The sequence below is a fragment of the Squalius cephalus genome (genome assembly GCF_949319135.1).
Source record: "Squalius cephalus genome assembly, chromosome: 17".
In the NCBI taxonomy this organism is placed as follows: domain Eukaryota; kingdom Metazoa; phylum Chordata; class Actinopteri; order Cypriniformes; family Leuciscidae; genus Squalius; species Squalius cephalus.
This window is the reverse complement of record NC_137138.1, coordinates 32,237,525-32,261,454: the sequence shown is the minus strand read 5'-3', so window position 1 is coordinate 32,261,454 and position 23,930 is coordinate 32,237,525. Positions and strand designations below refer to the sequence as shown.

The 23,930-nt window shown below is 38.8% G+C and overlaps 2 protein-coding genes across 4 annotated transcripts in view; both read left to right on the top strand.

The window, feature by feature from the left end:
* Positions 1-5,716, top strand: part of gabrg2 (gamma-aminobutyric acid type A receptor subunit gamma2) — a 118,360-nt gene extending 112,644 nt beyond the window's left edge. For 2 of the 3 annotated variants that reach the window (XM_079847025.1, XM_079847026.1), the window contains one exon: positions 2,814-5,716. In XM_079847025.1, coding sequence (XP_079703151.1) covers positions 2,814-3,092 — 279 coding nt within the window. In that variant the 3' untranslated portion in view covers positions 3,093-5,716. Of the gene's footprint in view, positions 1-2,810 lie in introns of all 3 variants that reach the window. The other variant, XM_079847024.1, reaches the window with a different exon arrangement.
* Positions 5,717-11,060: 5,344 nt separating this feature from the next.
* On the top strand, positions 11,061-21,586 carry endou2 (endonuclease, polyU-specific 2). The gene is made up of 7 exons (XM_079847048.1): positions 11,061-11,138; positions 11,419-11,540; positions 12,102-12,207; positions 18,106-18,227; positions 18,451-18,563; positions 19,666-19,819; positions 21,238-21,586. Exons 2-7 carry the CDS (start codon positions 11,439-11,441, stop codon positions 21,487-21,489), a joined length of 849 nt encoding a protein of 282 aa, XP_079703174.1. The 5' UTR covers positions 11,061-11,138; positions 11,419-11,438; the 3' UTR covers positions 21,490-21,586.
* Positions 21,587-23,930: the final 2,344 nt, after the last annotated feature.

Genomic DNA, 23,930 nt, shown 5'->3' with positions numbered 1-23,930 from the left:
CCGCATTTTGACACACAGTGCCCTGTTTGAAAAAGCCATGTCTAGTCTTTGCTGTAGTAACATTTATCTTTTTATCCTGCATCGTTTCTGATGACGTTTTTGCCAAATAAATGATGCACTTATGTTTTATTATTTTTGCAGAACACATATACTAGTGCAGTGGTTCCCAAACAGGGGTACGCGAACAAAATGCTGAGTTTTGCCATTCATTTAATTCTACACCACCTTAAAATAACATTAAAACCAAGCATGTATTTCTAACAGGCAAAATGCTGCATCTAGTGTAAACGGGAAAATGGTAGTGCCGTAAAAGGCCGTCCAATCAAATTACCTCATCTTTTGCGGTCAAAACTGAGTGCATCCACACAAGCAATATGAATACAGGTATGATAGATTGCATGCAGAGGATGCTGCCTTAAAAAATCGCTCTATATTACTGCCGTTCTCAAGAGAAAAAAGTGTGATTTTAGAACAAATATAGAAACAGAGAGTGCATCGATTCAAGACTCAAACTCTCTTTGATACAGAAACATACCTTGTGTGAGTTCTTGTTTTTAATGTTGATCACATAGTATACAAGCAATAATGCAATTTTTTTTCTGAATAACCACACGATTATGCGCAAATGTGACTGATTTTATACAACAGTTCAACAAACAAAAAGGTAATGTTAAGTGACATAACCGTATTTTCAATATTGTTTGTTATATCTTTCTATAAAACAATAGTTCTAATGAAAGCCACAGCAGAACTGTTGCGTGTCTTCAACACAGCGGTGTTTCGTTAGTGAATGAATGCGGTTTTGAACAAATTGGGAGAGTCAGTGATTTAATAGTTTTGTTTCCATCCACCCATTTCTATGCGCATTTTGGGATATTGCATCAAAAACGTCTGGATGGAAAACCCAAGATGCACATAAATTATAAAAATGCATATAAAAAATGGATGTGGTTGAATTTTTCATCTGACAAGAAAACATGCGCATAAACTACGATGGAAACAAATTGACCAAATAAATCCGTAACAAATAATAAAACGGTGCTTTATTTGCAATTGTTTTATGCGATATTCCAATTTTGCGCACAAGTTAAATTTGCAACTTTGGATGGAAACGTAGCTAATGACTCATTCTTAAATACAGCCATTTGCTTTGTTACTGAAAGACAGTGACTTGCCGCCACCTACTGGTGGTTTTAGTTTAATATTTAACTCTCCCCCCGCCAGCGTTTTGGAAAAAAGTTGCCAGCTGAGTCGACATTTCATTCAGTAACATTAGGCAGTTTTGATTTATATGCTGTTTAATGTTAGTGATCGTGTTATTTTACATTATGCATATGATTACATATGATATCGCTTGTTTCTGCGTCTTCTTTGCATGTGTTTTGATCTGGAGATTCAGTAATCTTTCAGAAGATTCGTAATAGCGCCCCCTACCGTATAACAGTGAAAACACGGAAAACACGGAAAGCTGGAAGTGTCCGTCAATGGCGGGGAAGCATTGTCCCATAAATGACGGAAAATTGGATGGCTTTGATACCAATTTAATTTGATTGAAACGATTGATTTACTTAAACGTATTGCTTTATTTATTATATTAATAATTAAATTAATGAAACATTCAGAATTTGACATGACACATTAGATAGGGTTAGAAAAACTTTGCCTTTAGGTAAAGAAAAAAAGGCAAATATTGTCCCTTAAAGGGATAGTTCAGCCAAACATGATATTTAACCCATGATTTACTCACCCTCAAGCCGTTCGAGATGCATATGTCAATCATTTTTCAGACGAACACATTTTCAGTTATTTTAGAAAATGTCTTAGATCTTTCAGTGGTTATAATGTGAAGCTATGGGGTCCACCTCCTTCAAGTCCCAAAATGTGCATGCATCCTTCACAAAAGTAATCCATCTGGCTCCAGGGGGATAAACGAATGCCTTCTGAGGGTAATCTGTGCGGTTTTGTCGTAAAATATACATATTTAAAACTTTATAAAAGAAAATAACTGGCTTCCGGCAATGGTCGAAGCGCGTTCTCGGCAGATGGATGCCGGCGTATGACGTAGGACGTAGCGTTTGATTTAGCTATACTTCGTTCTACATCACGACGCTTCCTACGCTACGTCCTACGTCATACACCGGCATCCATCTCCCGTGAACGCGCGTCGACCGTTGCCGGAAGCAAGATATTTTCATTTATAAAGTTTTAAATATGTATATTTTTATGACAAAACCGCACGGATTACCCTCAGAAGGCCTTCGTTTATCCCCCTGGAGCCGGATGGATTACTTTTGTGGAGGTGGACCCCATAGCTTCACATTATAACCACTGAAAGATCTAAGACATTTTCTAAAATAACTGAAAATGTGTTTGTCTGAAAAATGATTGACATATGCATCTCGAACGGCTTGAGGGTGAGTAAATCATGGGTTAAATATCATTTTTGGCCGAACTATCCCTTTAATGGAAAAGGCAACGAGAGTGGACAAGACAGGGTACGCTGAAGGATGTTAAATGCCTCAGGGGATACACCCCTCTAAAAAGTTTGGGAACCACTCTAGTGTAATATAATCATTGAACAACATTATTAAAATGTACATTGAACAGCCATAATATTAATTTAGTATTCATTCAAGTAGTAAATTCTTTTTACAGCCAAATATTGCAGATACATATCATTTAGTACATTCCACCCGCAAAATAAGGGGCAAAGCCCGTATTGACAGACCTTTAAACGCAGACCCTAACAGCCTGTGGAGATGTCCCGTGTGTTTGATGTGAGCCTTGCTGATTGTGTTTTCTTCAAAAAGCAGGCCCCCACCGTGGACATCCGCCCGCGCTCAGCCACTGCCATCCAGATGAACAACGCCACCCACATGCAGGAGCGGGATGAGGAATACGGTTACGAGTGTCTGGACGGGAAGGACTGCACCAGCTTCTTCTGCTGCTTTGAGGACTGTCGCTCAGGAGCCTGGCGGCACGGCCGTTTGCACATCCGTGTCGCTAAGATAGACTCTTACGCCCGCATTTTCTTTCCTACTGCATTTGGTCTATTCAATGTAGTTTACTGGTTTTCCTATCTCTATCTTTAAACAATACATATATAGGCCTATATATAAAGGCTGGCCTTACTTTATGTTACAGATTCCAGCAAGACCCTTTCTTGGAAACGGGAACCCACTGAAAACATTAAGTTGCATTGTGTTGTTGTTGTTGTTTTTCCAGTCTATGTTATGTGCAATTTTTACTATTTATTTATTTATTTATTTATTTATTATTTTGTTTTAAAGTTTACGATTTTTGTGCACTCATGTAATATGTGAATTGTTGGTTTGTCTATGTTTACATCTTTTTTCTAGAAAGTATATCTTGTGCAGAAAGCAAAAGTTGTAGCAAAAAAAAACAAAAAAAACAAAAAACACACACACACACAAGCAGAAGGGGGCAGAGAGCGGAAACCTGCATCTGTAAGATTATTCATCCAGAATTGTTTGGGCAAAAGGCAGAACATATGAGTACTGCATGCCTACATGTTCTTTCAGGCCCCTAGAGAGAAAGCACTAAAGAGATTTAGAGAAACTTTTTCCAAATGCATGGCTGTCAGGCCTATATGAGGTAAAAGCAATCTATCAAATATGAACAAATATGTCCTAGCATTTTATTATTTGTGCATTCTACAGATCAAATGTAAAAATTGAATTGTTTGAAAAGAGTTTTTCATGTGTGGTCACGGCTGGTTAAACGTTTGGTCACCTGTACAAATGTTGTAAATAATGAATACTGTATAATGCATGCACCATTTAGGCCAAAATTAGCAAAAGTCTTTTATTATCATCAACTGATAAAAGACAAAAAAAAAAAAAAAAAGGGTCAGGAAAGCTTAACTTCAACAGTCCAGCTACATTTACATCATTTATGGCCACTTCTAGATGTCTGTCATTTATAAATGCACAATGATATTGTTATATGTAAAATTACTGGTTTCAATTTTTTGCATCCTTTTGGGTATCAGTATGAGCCTCCTATCCGTCCTTGGATAGGTGTGGTATATACCCACAAAATAAATATTAACCCAAAGTTAGTCCAGCTCATCTTTCAGTTGATGGGGTGAGTATTCTGTAGTCTACTATAGTCATATTCTCTTCCCCCATTATTATTATTATTATTATTTTGTTTTAACAAAATTAATAGAACTAAGTTTTTCCTTTACTAGCACTGTCTTTTCCAAACACGTATAACAGAATGTTGTCAGACAAACTGCAAAATGTCTACATGCTTTTTTTTTTTTTCATGTATTAATTTATATTATAAATGAATAAATTGGGCTTAAACATAGGATGACATTTCAGTTAACAAAAAAACAAAACTTACTTCATTGAATTTAGTAGATAATCTGTAGATTGATACGTTACTGTGTGTGTTATTTGTTGCAGTTAGCAAATGACATGCATGCATGTATTAAATAGTATCTTTATAACATTATCATGCATACATGGGAAACAAATAAATTACAGCATCATTAATAAAATGTAACATATGCAAGCACAACCCACTTTCTATTTTAATAAACCATTAACTTCAGAAATCTTACCCCAGGTAGATAACTATGCTTCTGAGTACATAAATATGTTTGGTGTTGGGCACCGCTGCTCAAGTGTTATCACGACAAATAGAGGTAATAGTATTACAAAAACTGGGTAATAACTAGGTACTAACCCTGAACCTAACCTTAACCCATGTAGTTACCTTCTGTTACCCAGTACTTTCTTAGGTAATACTGTAAAATAAAGTGCAACCAATATATAAATAAATAAAAAAACACCAAAACCAATGCAACTAAAAACACTGTGTACTAAAATCTCAGAACTGCCAAAGTGTTGCGGCATAATCAGATGTTTAGATGATTTTGTTTTTCACTGCTGCATTAAAAATGAATATTTAGTTTTTCTTCCAAATCACTGAACAGGTGCAACTGTTTGGCAGCAAAAAGGACAGATAAGCAAACATTTCTGGTTACATACAGTAACACATCATTTACAGTTGGAGAAATATATACTGTTTGGTTTCTAACCCTATTGCATTAACCTTCCAGCTGAACAAACCAGCAGACTGTATGGTTTTGTATATTTTGGATATATGCATCTTGATAGTTTTGCATTATACACGTGGGCATGTTTAATTTTTGATTAGTTTATACTCATTAAAATTAGGTGTCATATGAGTATCTTGAAAATTCTCTTGTGAGAATATGAACACTATTATCAGCGCAGAATCGGTTTGCTGTTTGTGTGCCATCTACATTCATATCAGAAAATCGAATCACTTTGCTCCTGATATTTTTCCCAGAGATATCAGAAATGTACCGTTTATTATTTCCTGCAGAATGACATGGATGCGGTTGTGTAAGAGTGGAAGCTACAGTCTCTCGTAGATGGGTTCCAGATAATACGTGGAGATACTGTATGAAGCTTTATTGACTTTTATTTGTCAGAGCTCATGCGGTTAGGAACACCATGCATTACAGTTAGCTTCACACACGTCGCTCTTGTTAACACACTCTCTACTGCTCATGCTTCTGCAGACACTACACGTGTCCACGCATCAATTCCCCATCCTTATTATAGCGTCAGTTACATCACCCGTGAACAGTAACCAAATTACCCAAATTACATAAACGCAAAATAATCATACAAAAATAAATCCCCCCCCCCCCCCCCCCCTTTAGAAAAAGAACTGTCCTCATTTCATATATACAGAGAACAAAATGTTAACAGGACATATAAGGGATTTAACATGCCATAACAGGCAATATCAAACAGTTTGTAACCATTGTACAAAATAAACGTTTTCATCACCTCTTGTGTGTTTTCGTTTTTTTCTCTAACACATCATAACATAAAACCATCGCAGATTTTCTTGCATTGTAAAACCTTGAAACCAATCACAAAAGTGCAATATATACTATTCATCTACACGAAAGCATTCTAGGTCATGTCCTGAACGAGATCCTGAGACGTGTGCTCCCCAACTACTGAGGAGGACAAGTGTGAGAACGAGGAACCAGCACGTGACCAGAGGGCCTATGTACACGAAGAACAGAAGAAAGTATAGGGGCCTATTCTTACCAACCAGCGGCCCTGATAGTGGTCTCAACTCCTGAACACGTCTGTTTACATCTTGACCAGCACCATGGGAAGTTTGTATGCGAGGGAGTGACAATGGCCATGAATATTGATGTGTTTCACATATGGGAAGACAAAGACGCTCCCCTAATGGGCCTATCAAGGTGAATGGGACTGAGGGAAACAAAAGAAGGAATGTGAGGAGATTAAAAGAATGGCTTTTTTGTTTGTTTGTAGTTTATTTACAACATAGTGCACAACATAATCAAAATATATATATAATGAAGGTCAAAGGCACGTTATTGAGCACACTGATCTAAACAGAGACTTGAACAGTCACACACCTTAAATGTTAATGTGGAGGGAATACTTCAGACAGATATGTTATTGACTGTTATTGACTATCTTGGGAGAATGCAGTTATTGCAAGGTAAGATGGCCTAATAATCATCGTCTAAATATCCGATATATAAATATCCGATATGTGTGACAGGAGAACTTGTTCAAATGTCTGCAACATTTCATCAGCCAAAATGATACATCTCCCAACCTAATGCTGCTCTCAGGGCAGGAGTACTTAATAGGTTCATATCACTGTGTTAGTGTTGTAAAAGTTGTTCAGATAGTTTTGTTTTCATGGACTTTTAGTTTGTTTTCATATATCACAGTTTCCCGCCAGTCATCAGTTGTCATGGACACTCATCTAATCATCACACCTGTTCGTTATCATCTCATTATCACGGTGCATTTAAGTTCCTCCCTGTTCACTCTTCAGTTTTTGGGTATTATTTGTGTTAGTGCACACTGTTACGCCTGCTGCCTTCTAGTGATGATGAAATGAAGCTTTGTGAAGCACTGGGGCTTTACACCTCGACTGTATTGTAAAATGGTTCATTACTCGAAGCTTTTAAACACGTTGCACACTAACGACATCTTGTGGTCAAAAGGTGGAAAGCTGCCTTCCTGTCCCAGAAGACCTTTTTTTTTTTAACATTTAATAAATCACTTTGTGCTCTGTTAACCACAAAGCAATACAATTAATCCTCATAATTCATGTGTTAGTGTTGATGTAGTTCTTATACAATGTATGAACAAATCACTGTATGAATTAATTTATGAAAAGAATACAAATAAATGGGACTAATTCACTTATTGTTAGTCAATAAATGGGACTAACAATTCTTATGAATCTGCTTTGATCTACAAATGCAGCCTTATTCACTTAAACTTTAGCCTCAGTCCTAATTCTACAAGTTCATAGGCAAGGCTCATGTAGGCATATATAATCAAAATAAAAGAAAATTGTGTGGAATGGTGAAGTGCTTGTGAACTGGGTAGTGAAAGTACTTGTGAACTGGGGAGCTGACATTTTATTTTGTGGGTAATTTAATAAATTTAAGTTTTTTTATTAAGGAACAGGACTTGTTCAACAGTGTGAGGGCTAAGTCTATTTTTTACTACTACCGAAGGGCATGACACTCGAAACCTGCTCAAGGGGTTCGCGCTATTTTTGAATCTGAATACGAAGCAGTCACGTGACTGTGTGTGGAAACGAAGCTTCGGACATCACAGATCACGTGGTTATGGCAAAACGAATCAAGCTCCGATACACTGCTTCAATGTGTGATGTTTTGTTTTTTTGATACAAGCTTCGAAGCTTCGGTGCCGAACGTCACATCACTACCTTCAAGTTTAATAAACCTTGTTGATATTTATAATCCTGTCGTCAGTCTTCATCTTCTTAAAACCCCGTGTGACAGAATTACCGACCAAGAATGGATTATGTAGTGCGATTTGCAGTTTTGGCTCAGGAGAGCCTAGATTGTTTTAGTTATACTGAGAACTTTTGCCATATTGCCATCACCAGCCCCTTCGATGACGATACCCTGAAGTCATTGTTCTGGATCGGGGCTAATTATCACCACCATGTAGACCTCCCAGACACCTCTGGACTCAACTGGAGGGACGCCATCATCCGGTGTCTAAAGAGTGTCTAGAACACACCTGGACCCAGAGCCTGTTTTAACACCTTTGACCACGGATAAACGTGTAAGCCCCCTGCAGACGGAGAGATACCGCCTGCTGCGACGAGTGAGACAGAGGAGAAGAGGACAGCGCTGACCCTCGCCCCAGAAGAGAAGCCCCACAGGGAGTCTGACCAGGGGTGAGAGCCCCCGACACCTGTGGCTGTGGGTATACTGGTGGAAATAGATACTGAGGACTGGCTGATGGACTTCAGTGCAGAGGTATCGACTCCCACCCCATCCCACCCCGTTTTGTGTTCTTCATCGCGGTTTCTAGACAGCACTGTGAACTGTTTGGACAATGATTTATCAGTTTGCTTGGATTCTTCATCACTGTTTCTAGACCGCACTAAGAACTGTTTAGACTTTGATTAATCTGAATCATCATCGCCGTTTCTAGACATCGCCGTTTCTGAGACTGTTTCATTGACCTGTTGGGAACTGGAATTACCATCACTGATCTCGTCAAGTCTCCATTTGCCACTGTCACCGCAGAGCTCAGCCAGTCCTCCAGCCCCGCCTCTGCTTGAGGTTTGCAGCCCTTCGCCATCTCTTTGAATGCCCTGCTGTGACGTCGAGCAACCACCAGTAGCGCCTGAGCAAGAGGATCCTGCAGCTCCGTATCCAGCCTCTAATCACTTCGCTCCATCCCGGCCCGTCAACCTGTCAGCTCTGCCTTGGCTCCTTCGGCTCCACCAGACACCCTCGGCCTTGCGGCTCCACCGGGTTCCCTCATCCCACCGGCTCCCCCTTGGTCAGTCGTCACTCAACATCTGCCACGGTTTAATGAAACACTTATTTTCAGTTTTGTTTTCATCTATCACATGTGTTTCTTTGTCTTAGTTTCCTGCCAGTCATCAGTTGTCATGGACACTCATCTAATCACACCTGTTCGTTATCTTCTCATTATCACTGTGTATTTAAGTTCTTCCTGCTGCCTTCTAGTTTAATAAACCTTGTTGATATTTTTATAATCCGTATTCATCTTCTTCTGACCCCGTGTGACAAGTGTACTATGCGCTGCTCTCAGAGCAGGAGTACTCAAAATGTTTATATCAGTGTGATGTAAGTTAACCTCGCTATAACACAGATTTTCTTAATCTTTCACTGTACTGTATATGATGAAATGTATTTAAGATGAAATTACATTGTATTATTATTTTTATTTTATAATTTTATATAAACATAATAATTATAGTCATGTTGATTAAATAAAAACTTAGCATGATTATGAGGCCTCAAATTTTAGAATTAAAGTTTTTGGTGAATCATGATTTGTTCGGGAAAACGCGCAGATTTCAGGCAAAAATGTGTCCGTTCGCATGCTTCGTGAATGAGACCGGGTCTTCCTAGCCTTGTTTGGGAAGCACACTGTCAGTTTAAATCTAGACTGAAAACACCTCTCTTTAACCTGGCATACACATAACAGATCACATTTCTATAATTCACATCCGTTAAAGGATTGTTAGGCTGCAACTGGGAACACATTCCATGACACCCGATGTACTCATTACATCGTAAGAAGAATGGCATCTAATCTAATATTAGTCTTTCTATTTATCCCGAGGTTACCGTAGTCAGCCATATCTGGTCCGTATCCAGATCGCAGGTGGACCTGCACCTAGACACAACCACATCGTAGCCCTGAATGTCAGCAGAAATTGTCAACTAGACAAACCCCTGTGAATGCCTCGTCACGTCAGCCATCGGCACTGATCCTCACAAAAGACCACAATAACAAGACCGGTCTTCCTCGCAGACTCTATGGCTAGCTTTGGCTCCATACCGGCATGATGAATCCGATCTTCAAGAAAAAGGAACTGGATGAAATATTTTAATGTTACCAATCTAAAATCTGATTTCTGACTTTTGATGCAGCCTGAATCATAATCACACCATGTTCGTTCATTGGCCAGAGAAGAACTGGCCCCCCCGACTGAGCCTGGTTTCTCCCAAGATTTTTTTTTCTCCGTTCTGTCACCTGATGGAGTTTGGGTTCCTTGCAACTGTCGCCTCATTCTTGCTTAGTTGAGGACACTTAATATTCAACAATATTATTGATCTGACTGCACTGACGCTTTTGTATAAGAACTGAACTGAGCTGGACGATGACATCTCTGTTTTCTGTAGAACTGCTTTATAGATTAAATAAACCGATTTAATAATTGATGATCTTTACAACAGAAATGAATCAACTTCAGCTGAACAGGACACTATTTTCTTTTAGAGCTCCTGTACAGCAGAAATTAACTCTGTTTGCTTCGTTGAATCATTTTTCTGTTATCACTGTAAAGTTGCTTTAAACAATCTGTGTAATGCTCTACATGGCTTGTCTTGACAACCTTTTCTTCAAGATTTTGAGTTTGAATGATCAAGCAGTTTCCTGATCCTGTTGTCCACTGTTCTCCCATTAATTTCTCCCAAAAACTTTTTCTAAGTAATAAACATGACCAAAATATATAAAATGGGGTAAAGAATAATAAATTAAAATAAAAATGACTCTAACTTTGTGGAATTGTGAAGTTGAAACAGTATGTTATAATATAACCCAAAATCTAAATATTAACCCTGTAAGGTATTCAAATTGTCAATTATTGGAGAGTAAATTTGGAGATTTTGTTGCTTTCATATGAAATGAAGGGAAGTAAATGTCTGCCCAGTCTGAGTGTTTTGGGAATTGAGTCAGGCTTTAGAAGAAGGTCCACAATGTCAGGTAAAGGGTCAATACCTCACGAAAACAAATGCAAAGCACTTGCCCTCACTGTTGAGGGACATTCAAAAGCTGCTCTAATCCCTTTGGCTAGAGTTGCTGACACTGGCTAACCCTTTAGAATGGGCCCTCTGTCACAGTGTGGGAAGCTTGCTGCATCTTACCCAACCAGTCCATGTGCGGGAACACCATTGCGCTAAGCTGTTGTGGCATACCTGCCCTCACTGTTTTTAAGAAGACAATCCAAATCTACCACTAACCCACATCGGTGAGAGGAACCAGGTCAGTGGATACATATATTTTTTATATATTGTATTGTTTTCAGGTGTCTGTTCAGAACATAGTGTCTTTTACATACCATAATAATAATTACACTCTGAAAAAAAACAAAGCAACTACAACAAATGTTTCACTAAATACATTTAGAGTCACTTAAACAATTGGTCACTTACCAATTTTTTAGGTTATTTTTATATTAAAATATAACCCTTTTTTAAATGAAATTTTAAGTAATGAATTTAAAGCAATGAAGTATATTTTAACACCTGTAGTGAATCCTTAGGAATTCAAAAAGAAAAAAAAATGATTGAAGGTGATCGAGAACTTTCAGCTATGATTCAGGAGATCTGGGACAATGACATCAATCGGCTGAGACCTGGGATAGATTACCGCATATCTCTACAGGTAATTCTGAAATCTTGTCTGTGTGAAGTTTACAAGTTCTCTAGAAATAGAAATTATAATAATAATATAAATAATAATTCTGAATAATATTTGACATCTACTTTCTGTTGCATCCTTTCCAATTGACACTAAAAAGTGACATGCACTTTCTATTTTATGTTTGTTGACATAAGGTCATAAGGTCAGAGAGCTCCTATTTAACACATACAAACTGAGATGAGCATTGTTCTTTGGTGCTGTGTTTAGAAAACCATTCACAGCGACACTTTTGGACATGGCTGCAAAACATTAACCTGGATGCTTACTAGGATTGTTAATGATATATAGTAATTTTATGATTTAATCACAACTAATTGATTGCATTAATAATTAATCTTTATTATAATGTAGTTGTACTTAATGATCATGTTAACATAACAATATTCTGGTTAAGGTTCTATTCTGAAATTTACACACTAACCAGCAATTGAAGCATTCCCGTCTTCAGATATAATAATAATATTGATAATAATAATTTGAAAATACTTTTGGAAGTTCCTCAAACCTTTCTTTATCTCACAGGGCAAAGCGGGAGATCTGGCAGGTATTGACGATTGCAATGATGGAGCAGGGTTGCCTTTGTTCACTTTTGTTGACGAAAACATTTTCAAAAAGGAGACTTTCTTGGGTAGGATATCAGCTAACATGTATGATTTTGTTCATTTTAAAGTGTGATAGAAATGTTTCATGTAATGGCCTCAGAGGGGGCAAAAAAGTTTCTACAGGGAATGTGCAGACTAATGATGCTCAGATCAAAGACCATGTGCCATCACATGATCAAAGAATCTAGACCTACCTAAGAAGTGCTTAACATGGTAGAACTCACTGTCATATGATTAGCTTCATTAAAATAGATCATTAAATATCAATCACCAGGTCAGTATAAGCAATCTTTCACATGTCTAATCTGTTTTGTTCTCTGTGACCCAGTTTTCCTATGTTCTGATTAGTTAATTTGGCTCCACCTGTGTTCTGTTAATTACCTCATCAGCTTCTTTGTTTAGTTCCTGCTTGTAAGTCCTCAGTTCTCCCTAAGTGTTTGTCGGTTCTCGTTTATGTTAGCGTGTGTATTATTCCTGTTTTCAAGATAATTATTATTAAAGTCATTTTTCCCAACATTTATTTTTGTCTTTGTGAGTGTGGTTACACGTACCGTGACACAATCACAGTGAAGAAGACTTGAGAACAAGACTTACTGTCTGTAAGGTGTTGCTGTCTTGTCGTTTAACATTTCTATCATGAAACAGTTGACCTGTATTAAATGTTTAGCTATTTACATCTTACCTTATTCTCTTTCAACGTTAAACTGACGCTTCACTCTGGAATTCACACTCTGCTTCTGTGAACAGTAAGTTTCGCCTTCTTTGATTTGATTGGCCATCTCAATCATTTTGACATTGACCAGTGTGCTGTTAAGCCGCTGAGGTAGACCAGACTAAAATTTTAACTTTTACAATTTGCCCATTTTTAATCTCTGTCTATGGTGGTTAAGGCCCTGCTTGAGTAACATTGATTTTTACTCAACTACAAGATATAAATGCACATTGTATCTTTCTGTTCAGGGAGCGTCTCTTGGTTGTGAGCTCCCGGCCATGAATAAATTATTATTCTTGCAAAGAGCAGTGGAAGTCTTGTCTGGTATATGCTGCGCTGCTGAAGAATAGAAGTACTAAAGAATCTATGCACTGATGTCCACAGCAGGGACAGTGATGGTGTTGGAAGACTATAGACACGCTCTCTCTGTGAGGTAATACTCAAAGTTAGTATTAATGATCCTGTGTTGGACCAGCGTGGACCTGAGAAGGGCAGTGATATAGAGTATAGATCAGGATTTCTCAAATCCGGTCCTGAAGGGCCACTGCCCCGCAGAGTTTAGCTCAAACCCTGATCAAACTCCCCTACCTGTAGTGGAGCGGCTAAGTGCTTATGTTTGGCAGAATCGTTCAGTTTATGATACAAGCGTGAAAATTGGCATGAGCAGTCTCCATGGGTCACTTGACAAGAAAATTGTCCGAGCCACTTGAAATTTCAAGATGGCGGCAATTTTTCAAGATGGCCGACACCTTAGTGGAGCAGTTAAGTGATATAGTGGTTTATTTGGTGATACAAGCATAAAAATTGGCATGAGCAGTCTCTGTGGGTCACTTGACAATAAGCCACCTACAGCTACTTGAAATTTCAAGATGGCGGCCATTTTTCAAGATGGCCACCACCTTAGTGGAGCAATTAGGCTTAAGAAATCATTTAGTTGGTGATACAAGCATGAAAATTGCCATGAACCTAATTGCTCCACTAAGGTGGTGGCCATCTTGAAAAATGGCCGCCATCTTGAAATTTCAAGTAGCTGTGGGTGGCTTATTGTCTAGTGACCATCAGAGACTGCTCATGCCAATTTTCATGCTTGTATCACCAAATAAACCACTATATCACTTAACTGCTCCACTAAGGTGTCGGCCATCTTGAAAAATGAAAAATCTTGAAATTTCAAGTGGCTCGGACAATTTTCTTGTCAAGTGACCCATGGAGACTGCTCATGCCAATTTTCACGCTTGTATCATAAACTGAACGATTATATCACTTAGCCGCTCCACTACTGTGACTTCCTAGTGATCCTGAATACCTTGATTAGCTTGCTCAGGTGTGTTTGATCAGGGTTGGAGCTAAACTCAAGATTTGAGGAACCCCAGGTATAGATGCTGAAGACCTGGTGCTCATGTGGGGTTTGAGGTAGTGATAATGGCTTCTTGAGGGGATGTTGTCACAATACTTTAAGAGGGGAATTACCTTGAAGTATTGGATTATGTTGTATTATTTGGGACAGGAATTTCCCCGAGGCACAGTAGTATTGTAATATATTATACTGACAACCTGGGGTTGTCTGAATTGTCCGTGGTGGAGAAGTCAGGTTAGTTTTGTATTAAGTGTGTTGAATTCGTATTGAGAATTTCAACATCAAAAGATACACCGTGGAAGACTTTACTTTTAAACTTTTGAGAAAACAAAACCCGTACATATAAATTCTGGGTTTAAAATCGTGTTTTTGCTCCATCCACACATGCCACAATTCTAGGTGACATAATAAACTCATCCTATTCATTTTTAAATGAGATCTTGAGACAGTGACGTCTGGTGTGTGTGTGTGTCTCTAGGGTGTCTTTGAGAAAATTGAGATGTTTAACTTTGTGCAACTGATGAGCCACTCAACCAATATGAAAGAAGATGGTAGAAACTGAGCTTTCCGGCTCAAATGAACTGCTTTGCAAAATGATTCACTGTTACGAAGCACTCAAATTGTTCTAATGCTGGTCATTAAACATTAAGTGCCTTATTTTATTAATTATAGGGCTTGATTTGTGTGTTTTATGGAGGACTTGGCTAATGAGGTCAATAAAGGACAACTAACTATTACTCTTACTTTTTTATTATACAAATGTGTAATTAAAAAATCTCAAAATTTTTAAACTGCATCCGAGATCAGGTAAAAACCACATAGAACAGGGGTGTGCAACTCTAGCCCTCGAGATTCTCTTTCCAGCAGAGCCCTTATCAAACACACCTGAACAAGCTAATCAAGGTCTTCAGGATTACCAAGGCTGCATCCGAAATCGCATACAGTAGGCAGAGGTCGCGGTAGACTTCCGCATTGTCCGTCATTTTGACGGACATGGTCGTGAAAAATTCTGTCTTAATCTATTATTACCCGTCATTTAAATTTTCACATTTTAATAATAAGCCATTTAATAGGCTCTGTTTTTGTTCAAGTCGAACCCCGGATTTGGAAAGTAAAGTGGGGTTTTCGTCCCGGTCGTGGAACACTGGACCAGCTCTATACCCTCTCCAGGGTGCTAGAGGGTTCATGGGAGTTTGCCCAACCAATCCACATGTGCTTTGTGGATTTGGAGAAGGCCTTCGTCTGTGTCCCTCGCGGTGTCCTGTGGAGGGTGCTCTGGGAGTATGGGGTCCGGGGCCCTCTGCTAAGGGCTGTCCGGTCCCTGTACCACTGGAGCAGGAGCTTGGTTCGCATTGCCGGCAGTAAGTCAGACTTGTTCCCGGTGCATGTTGGACTCCGGCAGGGCTGCCCTTTGTCACCGGTTTTGTTCATAATTTTATGGACAGAATTTCTAGGTGCAGCCAGGGGCCGGAGGGTGTCCGATTTTGGGGACCACACGATTTCGTCTTTGCTTTTTACGGATGATGTTGTCATGTTGGCCTCATCAGACCAGGACCTTCAACGTGGACTGGGACGGTTTGCAACCGAGTGTGAAGCGGCTGAGATGAGAATCAGCACCTCCAAGTCCGAGGCCATGGTTCTCAGTCGGAAAAGGGCGGCTTGTTCGCTTCAGGTTGGTGGAGAGTTCCTGCCCCAGGTGGAGGAGTTCAAGTATCTTGGGGTCTTGTTAACGAGTGAGGGAAGGATGGAACGGGAAATCGACAGACGGATCGGTGCAGCTTCTGCAGTAATGCGGTCGATGTACCGGTCTGTCGTGGTGAAGAAAGAGCTGAGCTGCAAGGCGAAGCTCTCGATTTACCGGTCGATCTACGTTCCTACTCTCACCTATGGTCATGAGCTGTGGGTCATGACTGTGGGTCAGCTGTGGGTCAAGAGCTGGAGGAAGAGCTGTGGGTCATGACCGAAAGGACAAGATCCCTGATACAGGCGGCCGAAATGAGCTTTCTCCGCAGGGTGGCTGGGTGCTCCCTTAGAGATAGGGTGAGAAGCTCGGTCACTCGGGAGGAGCTCAGAGTAGAGCCGCTGCTCCTCCACATCTAGAGGGGCCAGCTGAGGTGGCTCGGGCATCTGCTCCGGATGCCTCCTGGACGCCTTCCCGGGGAGGTGTTTCGGGCACGTCCCAACGGGAGGAGACCCCTGGGGGGATTATGTCTCCCGGCTGGCCTGGGAACGCCTCGGTATTCCCCCGGAAGAGCTGGAGGAAGTGACTAGGGAGAGGGAAGAAGTCTGGGTTTGCTTCGACTGCTGCCCCCGCGACCCGGCCCCGGATAAGCGGAAGAAGATGATGATGATGTTTTTGTTCACAATTTAATCTGCATTCACAAACGTATATGACAGGCTAGATTATGCATTTATTTATTTATTTATCACTTTTCAGGTTATATCATGAATGTTTGTCCAGTAAATCGCAATAAGCTTTGTGCTTTGTTACTTTTGATATGAAACAAAGTCTCAGATTTCAAATTCTGTCTATTTTATCACAAAATTCAAACAATAAATACCGTTTTGGCGCTCTTTAATGTGGCGCGAGAGATCAGTGCCTGAGTTCAAGAGAAGCAGAGCATGAGTGAACGTGATCAATTCCTTCCTCTTTACTACGTTACAGAATGAAATAAACATGAATGAACATCAAAAAATATGTTGAAAAATACAGTCCAATTTTACCGAAATCCGTATCATGTCTCTCATGTAATCACTCAATCAGCGTTTCAACTGCAGAAAGACGTCAATAAAACAGCTTGTAAACAATGTCGCGTAACTCAGAAAAGCAATCCGTTGACCATTAACTTGATAGTCAGCAAGAGCACACTTAGTCAGCAAGAGCACACTTACCACCAAGTGGACAGGGGTGAGAATTACAGTTACAAGTTACAATACATCACACTCAGTGTAATCTGTCAAAATGACGGACAGATTGTAGGCGAAAAACAGTATGTGACAAAATAAGTATGTCCGAATTCTCAGTACTCATAAATAAGTAGGCAAAAAGTACCCGGATGATGTACTACTTCCAGTGAGATTTTGAAGTGTGCATACAATGGACACTTTACTATCCCATGAGGCCATGGGAGAGGATTTATGAATGACAGTGAAGTGACGCACCTGCCGCTGGTAGATCACATGATAATGACCGGTCGTGAAGTAATTACATGTTCAAAATAAGTATCTACTCGGGAGAGTATGCGATTTCGGAAGCAGCCAAAGAAAGCTATAGGTGAGTTTGATTATAGTTGGAGCTAAACTCAGCAGGAAAGTGGATCTTGAGGCCCAGTTGCCCAGCCCTAATACAGATACTGGTTTATGGGTTAACTAAGATTTCCCTCTATAGCAGCGAACCATTGAAATTGTGGAATGTTTCAGAATATATAGCAATTACAGACAAACATAGGTAGGCCTGTATCTCAAACCATCAGATTTATCCACACAGAACTGATGTAAAACATAAATTAAAATAAAAACCTCCCTCCGTACGGGACTTAAGCCGGATGTTAATTGTGAGCCCAGAATTCCATAGTATACCTTCAAGAATCAGTAACAAAAGAAATGTAAGAAGACTTTATCATCATGTTTGATGGTTATTTTTTTTTTCTGTAAAAAGTAAAAACAAACTTGACAAACAAAAAGAGCAACTTATTGAATTAAATCAAATATACTATATGCAGTCATCAATGGAATAATGACATTCTACTTGTCATGACATGATTGGAAATAATATTGATCTAAACAAGTATAGGTACTAATTAAGAGATGAAGCTGAAATATTTTGTCTTCATAATGATATTTGTGCCATTTTAGCTTTCATCTCACTTCTGGACAACTATGAAAGTGCTACTGGTGAACCAGAGATTGTCACACCAGAGGAAGAACTAGAAAATCACAAGTTCCTGGATTCAATCATAAAGACTCCCACTATGAAGGTAATAAATGGGTCACGGAAGTTATTCATTACTTGTGATGAGAAATAATTCAGCTGTATTCTGTTTTTCAAAATAACAGTTTGAGATGTTTGTTTTAATTCTTGTGAAGTACCATGCAGAGAGGTAAAACTAAAAAGAGAAATGAGTTTATTATACCGTACAATTTCCCTAACATAGTGTACTGAATATTAATTTGCAGCAATTGTGTATTTGCTAACATTAGATTGCCCACAAATATCTCGTGGAGAAGCATCTCTCTCCGGAGAACAACACAGACTTCAAGAAGCAGCTATATAACATTTGGTTTGAGCTGTATGCCAGGAGAGGATCCAGTAAGTAAGTATAGAGGATTCAAAACAGTTTGCAGGAGATTATCTGGGGCCAGATTCACAAAAATATTTGTCTTAAAGGGATACTTCACCCGAAAATATAAATTCTCACATCATTTACGTACTTTTTACTTACTATGCCAGATGTATATGACGTTCTTTCTTGAGTAAAACACAAATTAAGATTTTTAGAAAAATAATCCATCTCTTTGAGTCTTGAGTCGTATAATGCAAGTGAATGGGTGCCCAAACGTTGATGCTTCAAAAACCATGCAAAAAGAACACGACAATAACGTATATGACCCCAGTGGATGATAAGTGTGTGTGTGAGAGAACCATACAGTGATACCATCACTTCTGGCCAGCTGTCATACATGAGAGCATCGTGAAGCGCTACGTGGTGCGTGACATAAGCACACTGTGAAGCTCGTGCAAGAAATAGTGCAGAAGCACAGAGGACCGTCATTTCTCGCATGAGCTTCACAATGTGCTTGCATCACCCTTCACAACATGCTGATATATGTCAACCTTGAACACTTGAATGCGCGTATAACAGCTGACTGGAAGTGATGGTTTAAGGTGAAAATTTTTAAATATTAGTATTTTTCTTCACTGGGTTTGTATTTGTTGCCATCATGTTCATTTTCATTTTTGGGGGGAGTATCCCTTTAAGAACAAGTAAAAAAAAAAATTCTCACACCATTATTTTTAATCACAATGTCATAACTCAATCTTCAGGTGAAATGAAAGACTTCCCTCTAGTGACTTATTCTGAACTTCTCCAATCATTTAGTCTCCATAAACCCTGCAAAAAAATGTCTTTCAATCGACTGCAAGCTTGCATTAAGATCTGCCTCCATCCAATCAACAACCGATGGATAGAATTTATTTCTTCTTCAATAATCCGTTTCACTCGGATGTACGTCACAGCTCGGAGGAAAATATATTTAGCTATTTCTGATACATCAAAACTTTAAGACAACTTTTATTCTTAAGATTGTGTGATGAATTTGGTCCCTGTTCACACAGACAGGTAACTTGATATTCATTTATGTAACATAAAGTCATTTTTAAAAGTTAGGTTTTGATTGTTTCTCTCTCCACACAAGACCGGACTCTTCTGGTTTTGAACATGTCTTTGTAGGAGAGACGAGAGGAGGCCATACCGTCATTGGTTTCCATAACTGGATTCAGTTGTACTTACAGGAGAAACTAGGACACATCGACTACAAAGGATATAGTGGGAGTGCCAAATCACCACAGGTATGTTTGTAACATCACTGGAATGTACAAATACCACTTAGATTCATTTAGTTTGTTCTTAGTAATAACAGATACGTTATAAAATTTATTTAAATATTTGCATGTTTTAATAAATTAATAAAAAAAATAGTTCTGTTGTAATAACTTAGTTTTAAAGGAATACCCAAAATAAAATAAAAATCTGCCATTATTTACTCACCTCCACGTCGTTCCAAAATCATATGATTTTCTTTCTTTTGCGCAACAAAAAAGATTCAATTAAGTCCATACAGTAATAATCAATGGTTTCTAAAAGTTCTCGAGCCTGGTCCTCGAGATCCACGTTTCTGCAGACTTTTTCTCCAACACTAATCAACCATAAACTGTAAAAAAAAAAGAAGAAGAAAAGTCATTTCAACTTAAATTATATTAAACTGACTTAAAAATTAGTTGAATCTTGAATAACTTTAAAAAAAAAAAAAAGAATTGTAAATTGTTCAACTTATTTTGATGAGTTAAGCAATGATATGTAATGACTTACATATGTTGTCAACTTATTGATTCTATAATTTTTTTAAGTGTATCTGAACAAGCTAATTTGGTACTCATTACCAAATCCAATATGGCGACATGGCAAAAAGCATCAAACCTCATTGGTTGTTGCGTGTCACATCACTTGGCGTCATGGTGTCATCACGCAAGCACCAGTGAGGTTTGGTGTTATAATAATAATATAATAATACAATAACAATAAGTGGTGCAGGTATGACGTCAGAACCCGGAAGACTAATTCGCTGCTGGTTCCTTTGAGATTTTCCTATGCGGTTTTATATTGGGGTATTTCAATTTATGAGTAAAGCCTGTGGTAAACATAACAACGTTATTTTGGACATTTTGTTCAACAACCTACACTGCACACACTCACACCCCAAACTGTCTTATCTAGTTGTTTATTAAAAACGTACTTTTTCAAAAATGAACATAACAGCTTCAAAATTCGTGTTTCCGGTATGGGTGTGTAATTGACTTTGTAGAACAAAACGTCAAAGTATTGTCAAGTTATGTTTACAACAGGCTTTATTTTAAATTGAATCCATTATAAAACACCATAGGAAAATCCCAAGGGAAAATTAAAGGTAAAAAAATAATGGTTACTTAAAAGTGGCTGGGTTGTAGAATGAGGGGCACTTAGTCTCGTAGAGCTTAGTGTTCTGAAGTACTTGGGTTAACATCAATTACAGCACCTTTAATTAAAATTAGTATACAATTATACAATTATATTATACTAACTAGCTGAAATCTGTTGAGGAAAATCTTTTGCAGAAAACTTGTAATCAACCAGTTAATCAATTACACTCTCTATCTGTCTGTCTAATCACATTAATCTCTTTTTAATGCATAATCCTCATTTCTTTTTCTTCTAATTTTCACATTCCCAGCCGGATGAGAACAAACACATGTTGGCTCTCCAGTTCAGTTGGAAGAATGGAATTAAACCCAAAGGAAGCATCTTTGTTGGTGTGAGCCCAGAGTTTGAGTTTGCCCTGTACACGCTGTGTTTTCTCACGTCCCCAAACGAGCGAGTGAAAGTCTCCTTTGACGTATATGAGGTGGAGATAGTCTGTCACCACTACAACCAGAAGCACATAGGCACTACCTATCCTGTCCTTGTCAAATACGTGAATGTATAACCATACAAAGTCATTCATAGTAAATGAATTAATTGTGGCAGGGAATAAGTATTGATTTTATGTTTTAATCTCAAAAACAATAAAACCTCAATGCCATAGCCTTGTTTGTAGTGTCTAACGTTTTCAGGGCAACATAAATTAATCTTTGCTACATGAATTCTGAAGGGCTTTTTATAATGTGTTTAAGCCACCGTTCTAAATCATTGTTATAACCCTCAGCATGTTGGTGCCAAACATGTAAGCAAACAATGCGTTGTTAGAATGTTATGGCTTAATGCCTTAAAAGGAATCCAATAACAAATTGAACAGCACTTTCCTCTTATTACGTGCTTTGTACATTCACAGAAACTCTGCACTTTGTAAAACAGCCAAGGACGATTTATACGGCAACAATTTTTTTTTTTTTTTATTGACGCAAAAGCATGAGAAAAGCAGGTATTTAAATCAGTTATGCAAACCAGAATATGATCCCAGGGTTTAGGAATGTACAGTGTGAATCATCAGACTATGAATGTCCAGGATTAATTGTTAACCCTGGTAAAGTACTTTTCCAAGGTTCTATGTTCCCAAGGTCCTGTGATGTGTCGTGAATGAATCAGTGTTTTTAAAATAATCTTTTAATTGAATTACATTTACATTTACATTTATTCATTTAGCTGACGCTTTTATCCAAAGCGACTTACAATTGCTATACATGTCAGAGGTCGCACGCCTCTGGAGCAACTAGGGGTTAAGTGTCTTGCTCAGGGACACATTGGTGTCTCACAGTGGATTCGAACCCGGGTCTCTCACACCAAAGGCATGTGTCTTATCCATTGCGCCACACCACCCCCCAATTAGGAGTGTAATGGTACACAGAAGTCCCGGTTCGGTACGGTCCTCAGTTTTGGAGTCAAGGTTCGATACGATTTTGGTACAACAGGAAAAGCAACAAATCCCCAATGCTAGGTTTCTATTCATTTATTTTGAACAGACAGTAGTGCAAATTACAGTTTGTTCCACCTACAGTAGCGGCATTTAGTCCCCTAGTTGGTACAGTACAGCGTCCAATAGAGTATTAAGCAGTAAACAATGCACTCTTGCATAGGTCATATTTTTTGTAGGGTCGATAAAAAAAACCCAGATTTCTGGTTGCTTAAAATAAATAAAAAAATGAAGGAATTGTTGATTTGTTACTCTAAATGATAGATTGACCAATGATGCGCTGTAAAATGCAACGGCTGTTTTCAAACTTATTGGTTTGATTCAAACCTATTGATTTCAAACTTGTTCATTTCAAACATATTGGTTTGATTTTTGATTCATTGATGTGATGTGAGTAGCCTACGCTGTCATTTTCTTTGCGCGTGAGAGTTCATTAACACATGCAGTGACAATGGTGGATCCACAAAGTTCAATATTATGCTTTTTCAAGAAATCACTAAAAGGTGAGCAAGAAGGAGAAAAAGTGGCATCTACATCTGAGCCTACTTTCCACGACGAGACAGCGAGAGAAGCGGCACCTGAGGCTTCCCATTTCCAGGACACGCATTTCATCACTGGACAGAAGAGACGCTTCTACAACACAAATCGGCACAATGCCAAATGTTTTTGTCTCATTATAACAGCAGAAAGAACTCTCAGGAATACTTCGTCATATTATGGTCATATAGATAAGAGATAAGAGTAAGACGTCATTCCAAACTGTAAATGGTCTATTTTTATCTGTGTACACTCACAATAGAAACAAAACATTGTGCTTTTGTAAAATAAAGAGGATGCCGCTTTCTGCAGTCCCGGGTTCCTTTCCGTGAATTAGTGTAGTGCGTCACAAAAATGTATTGAAACTCAAGCATATATGCTACTAGCAAGCTCTTGCTTACCATCTGAACTCTTGGGCTGAATCCGAAATCGCCCCCTATACCCTCAAATAGGGCATTATATGAGGGGACAGTCATTTGTAGTGGTGTCCGAAACCATAGTGGACGTTATAGAGTTCACTTATTCAATCCCACATTGCACCACAATAACGAGTGTACAGCCGATGTACGCTCAACGGCTGTCTCGCTCACTCGTTTTTATTCACTCCTTCAAGTGAACTGTATTAGTGGACTCATAATGTCTTGTTTTTGGGATGGTGCATAGATCGTCTCTTCTTCTGCTGCTCTTTTTCCTGTAGTGGCGGTTTGCAAACCGCGTTGCATTACCAAGCGCGCCCCCTTCTGGATTGGAGTGTGGATCGCCTGTAACTGACTGTATTCATCGTCTGACTGTATGCACTGAAACATGACATCCATACCGTGACGGTTCGGGATGAATACATGTAGCGTTACACCTCTAAATTGAACGGATCAGTTTTGTTCATTTTCATACACGGACTCATATTTCTTATTCACTGAAGTCTCTCCCCTTTGAATCTCAATTTCAAGCGTGTGACTTGTTTGGTGGTTTCTCCTGCCTGT

What these genes read in the sequence shown, in the direction of transcription:
- endou2 (XM_079847048.1), top strand. Translation starts at nt 11,439, where the DNA reads ATGATTGAAGGTGATCGAGAACTTTCAGCTATGATTCAGGAGATCTGG. An exon ending in CAAAAAGGAGACTTTCTTGG is followed by an intron (nt 12,208 to 18,105) that starts GTAGGATATCAG and finishes GTGCCATTTTAG; the next exon opens with CTTTCATCTCACTTCTGGAC. An exon ending in TAAAGACTCCCACTATGAAG is followed by an intron (nt 18,228 to 18,450) that starts GTAATAAATGGG and finishes TGCTAACATTAG; the next exon opens with ATTGCCCACAAATATCTCGT.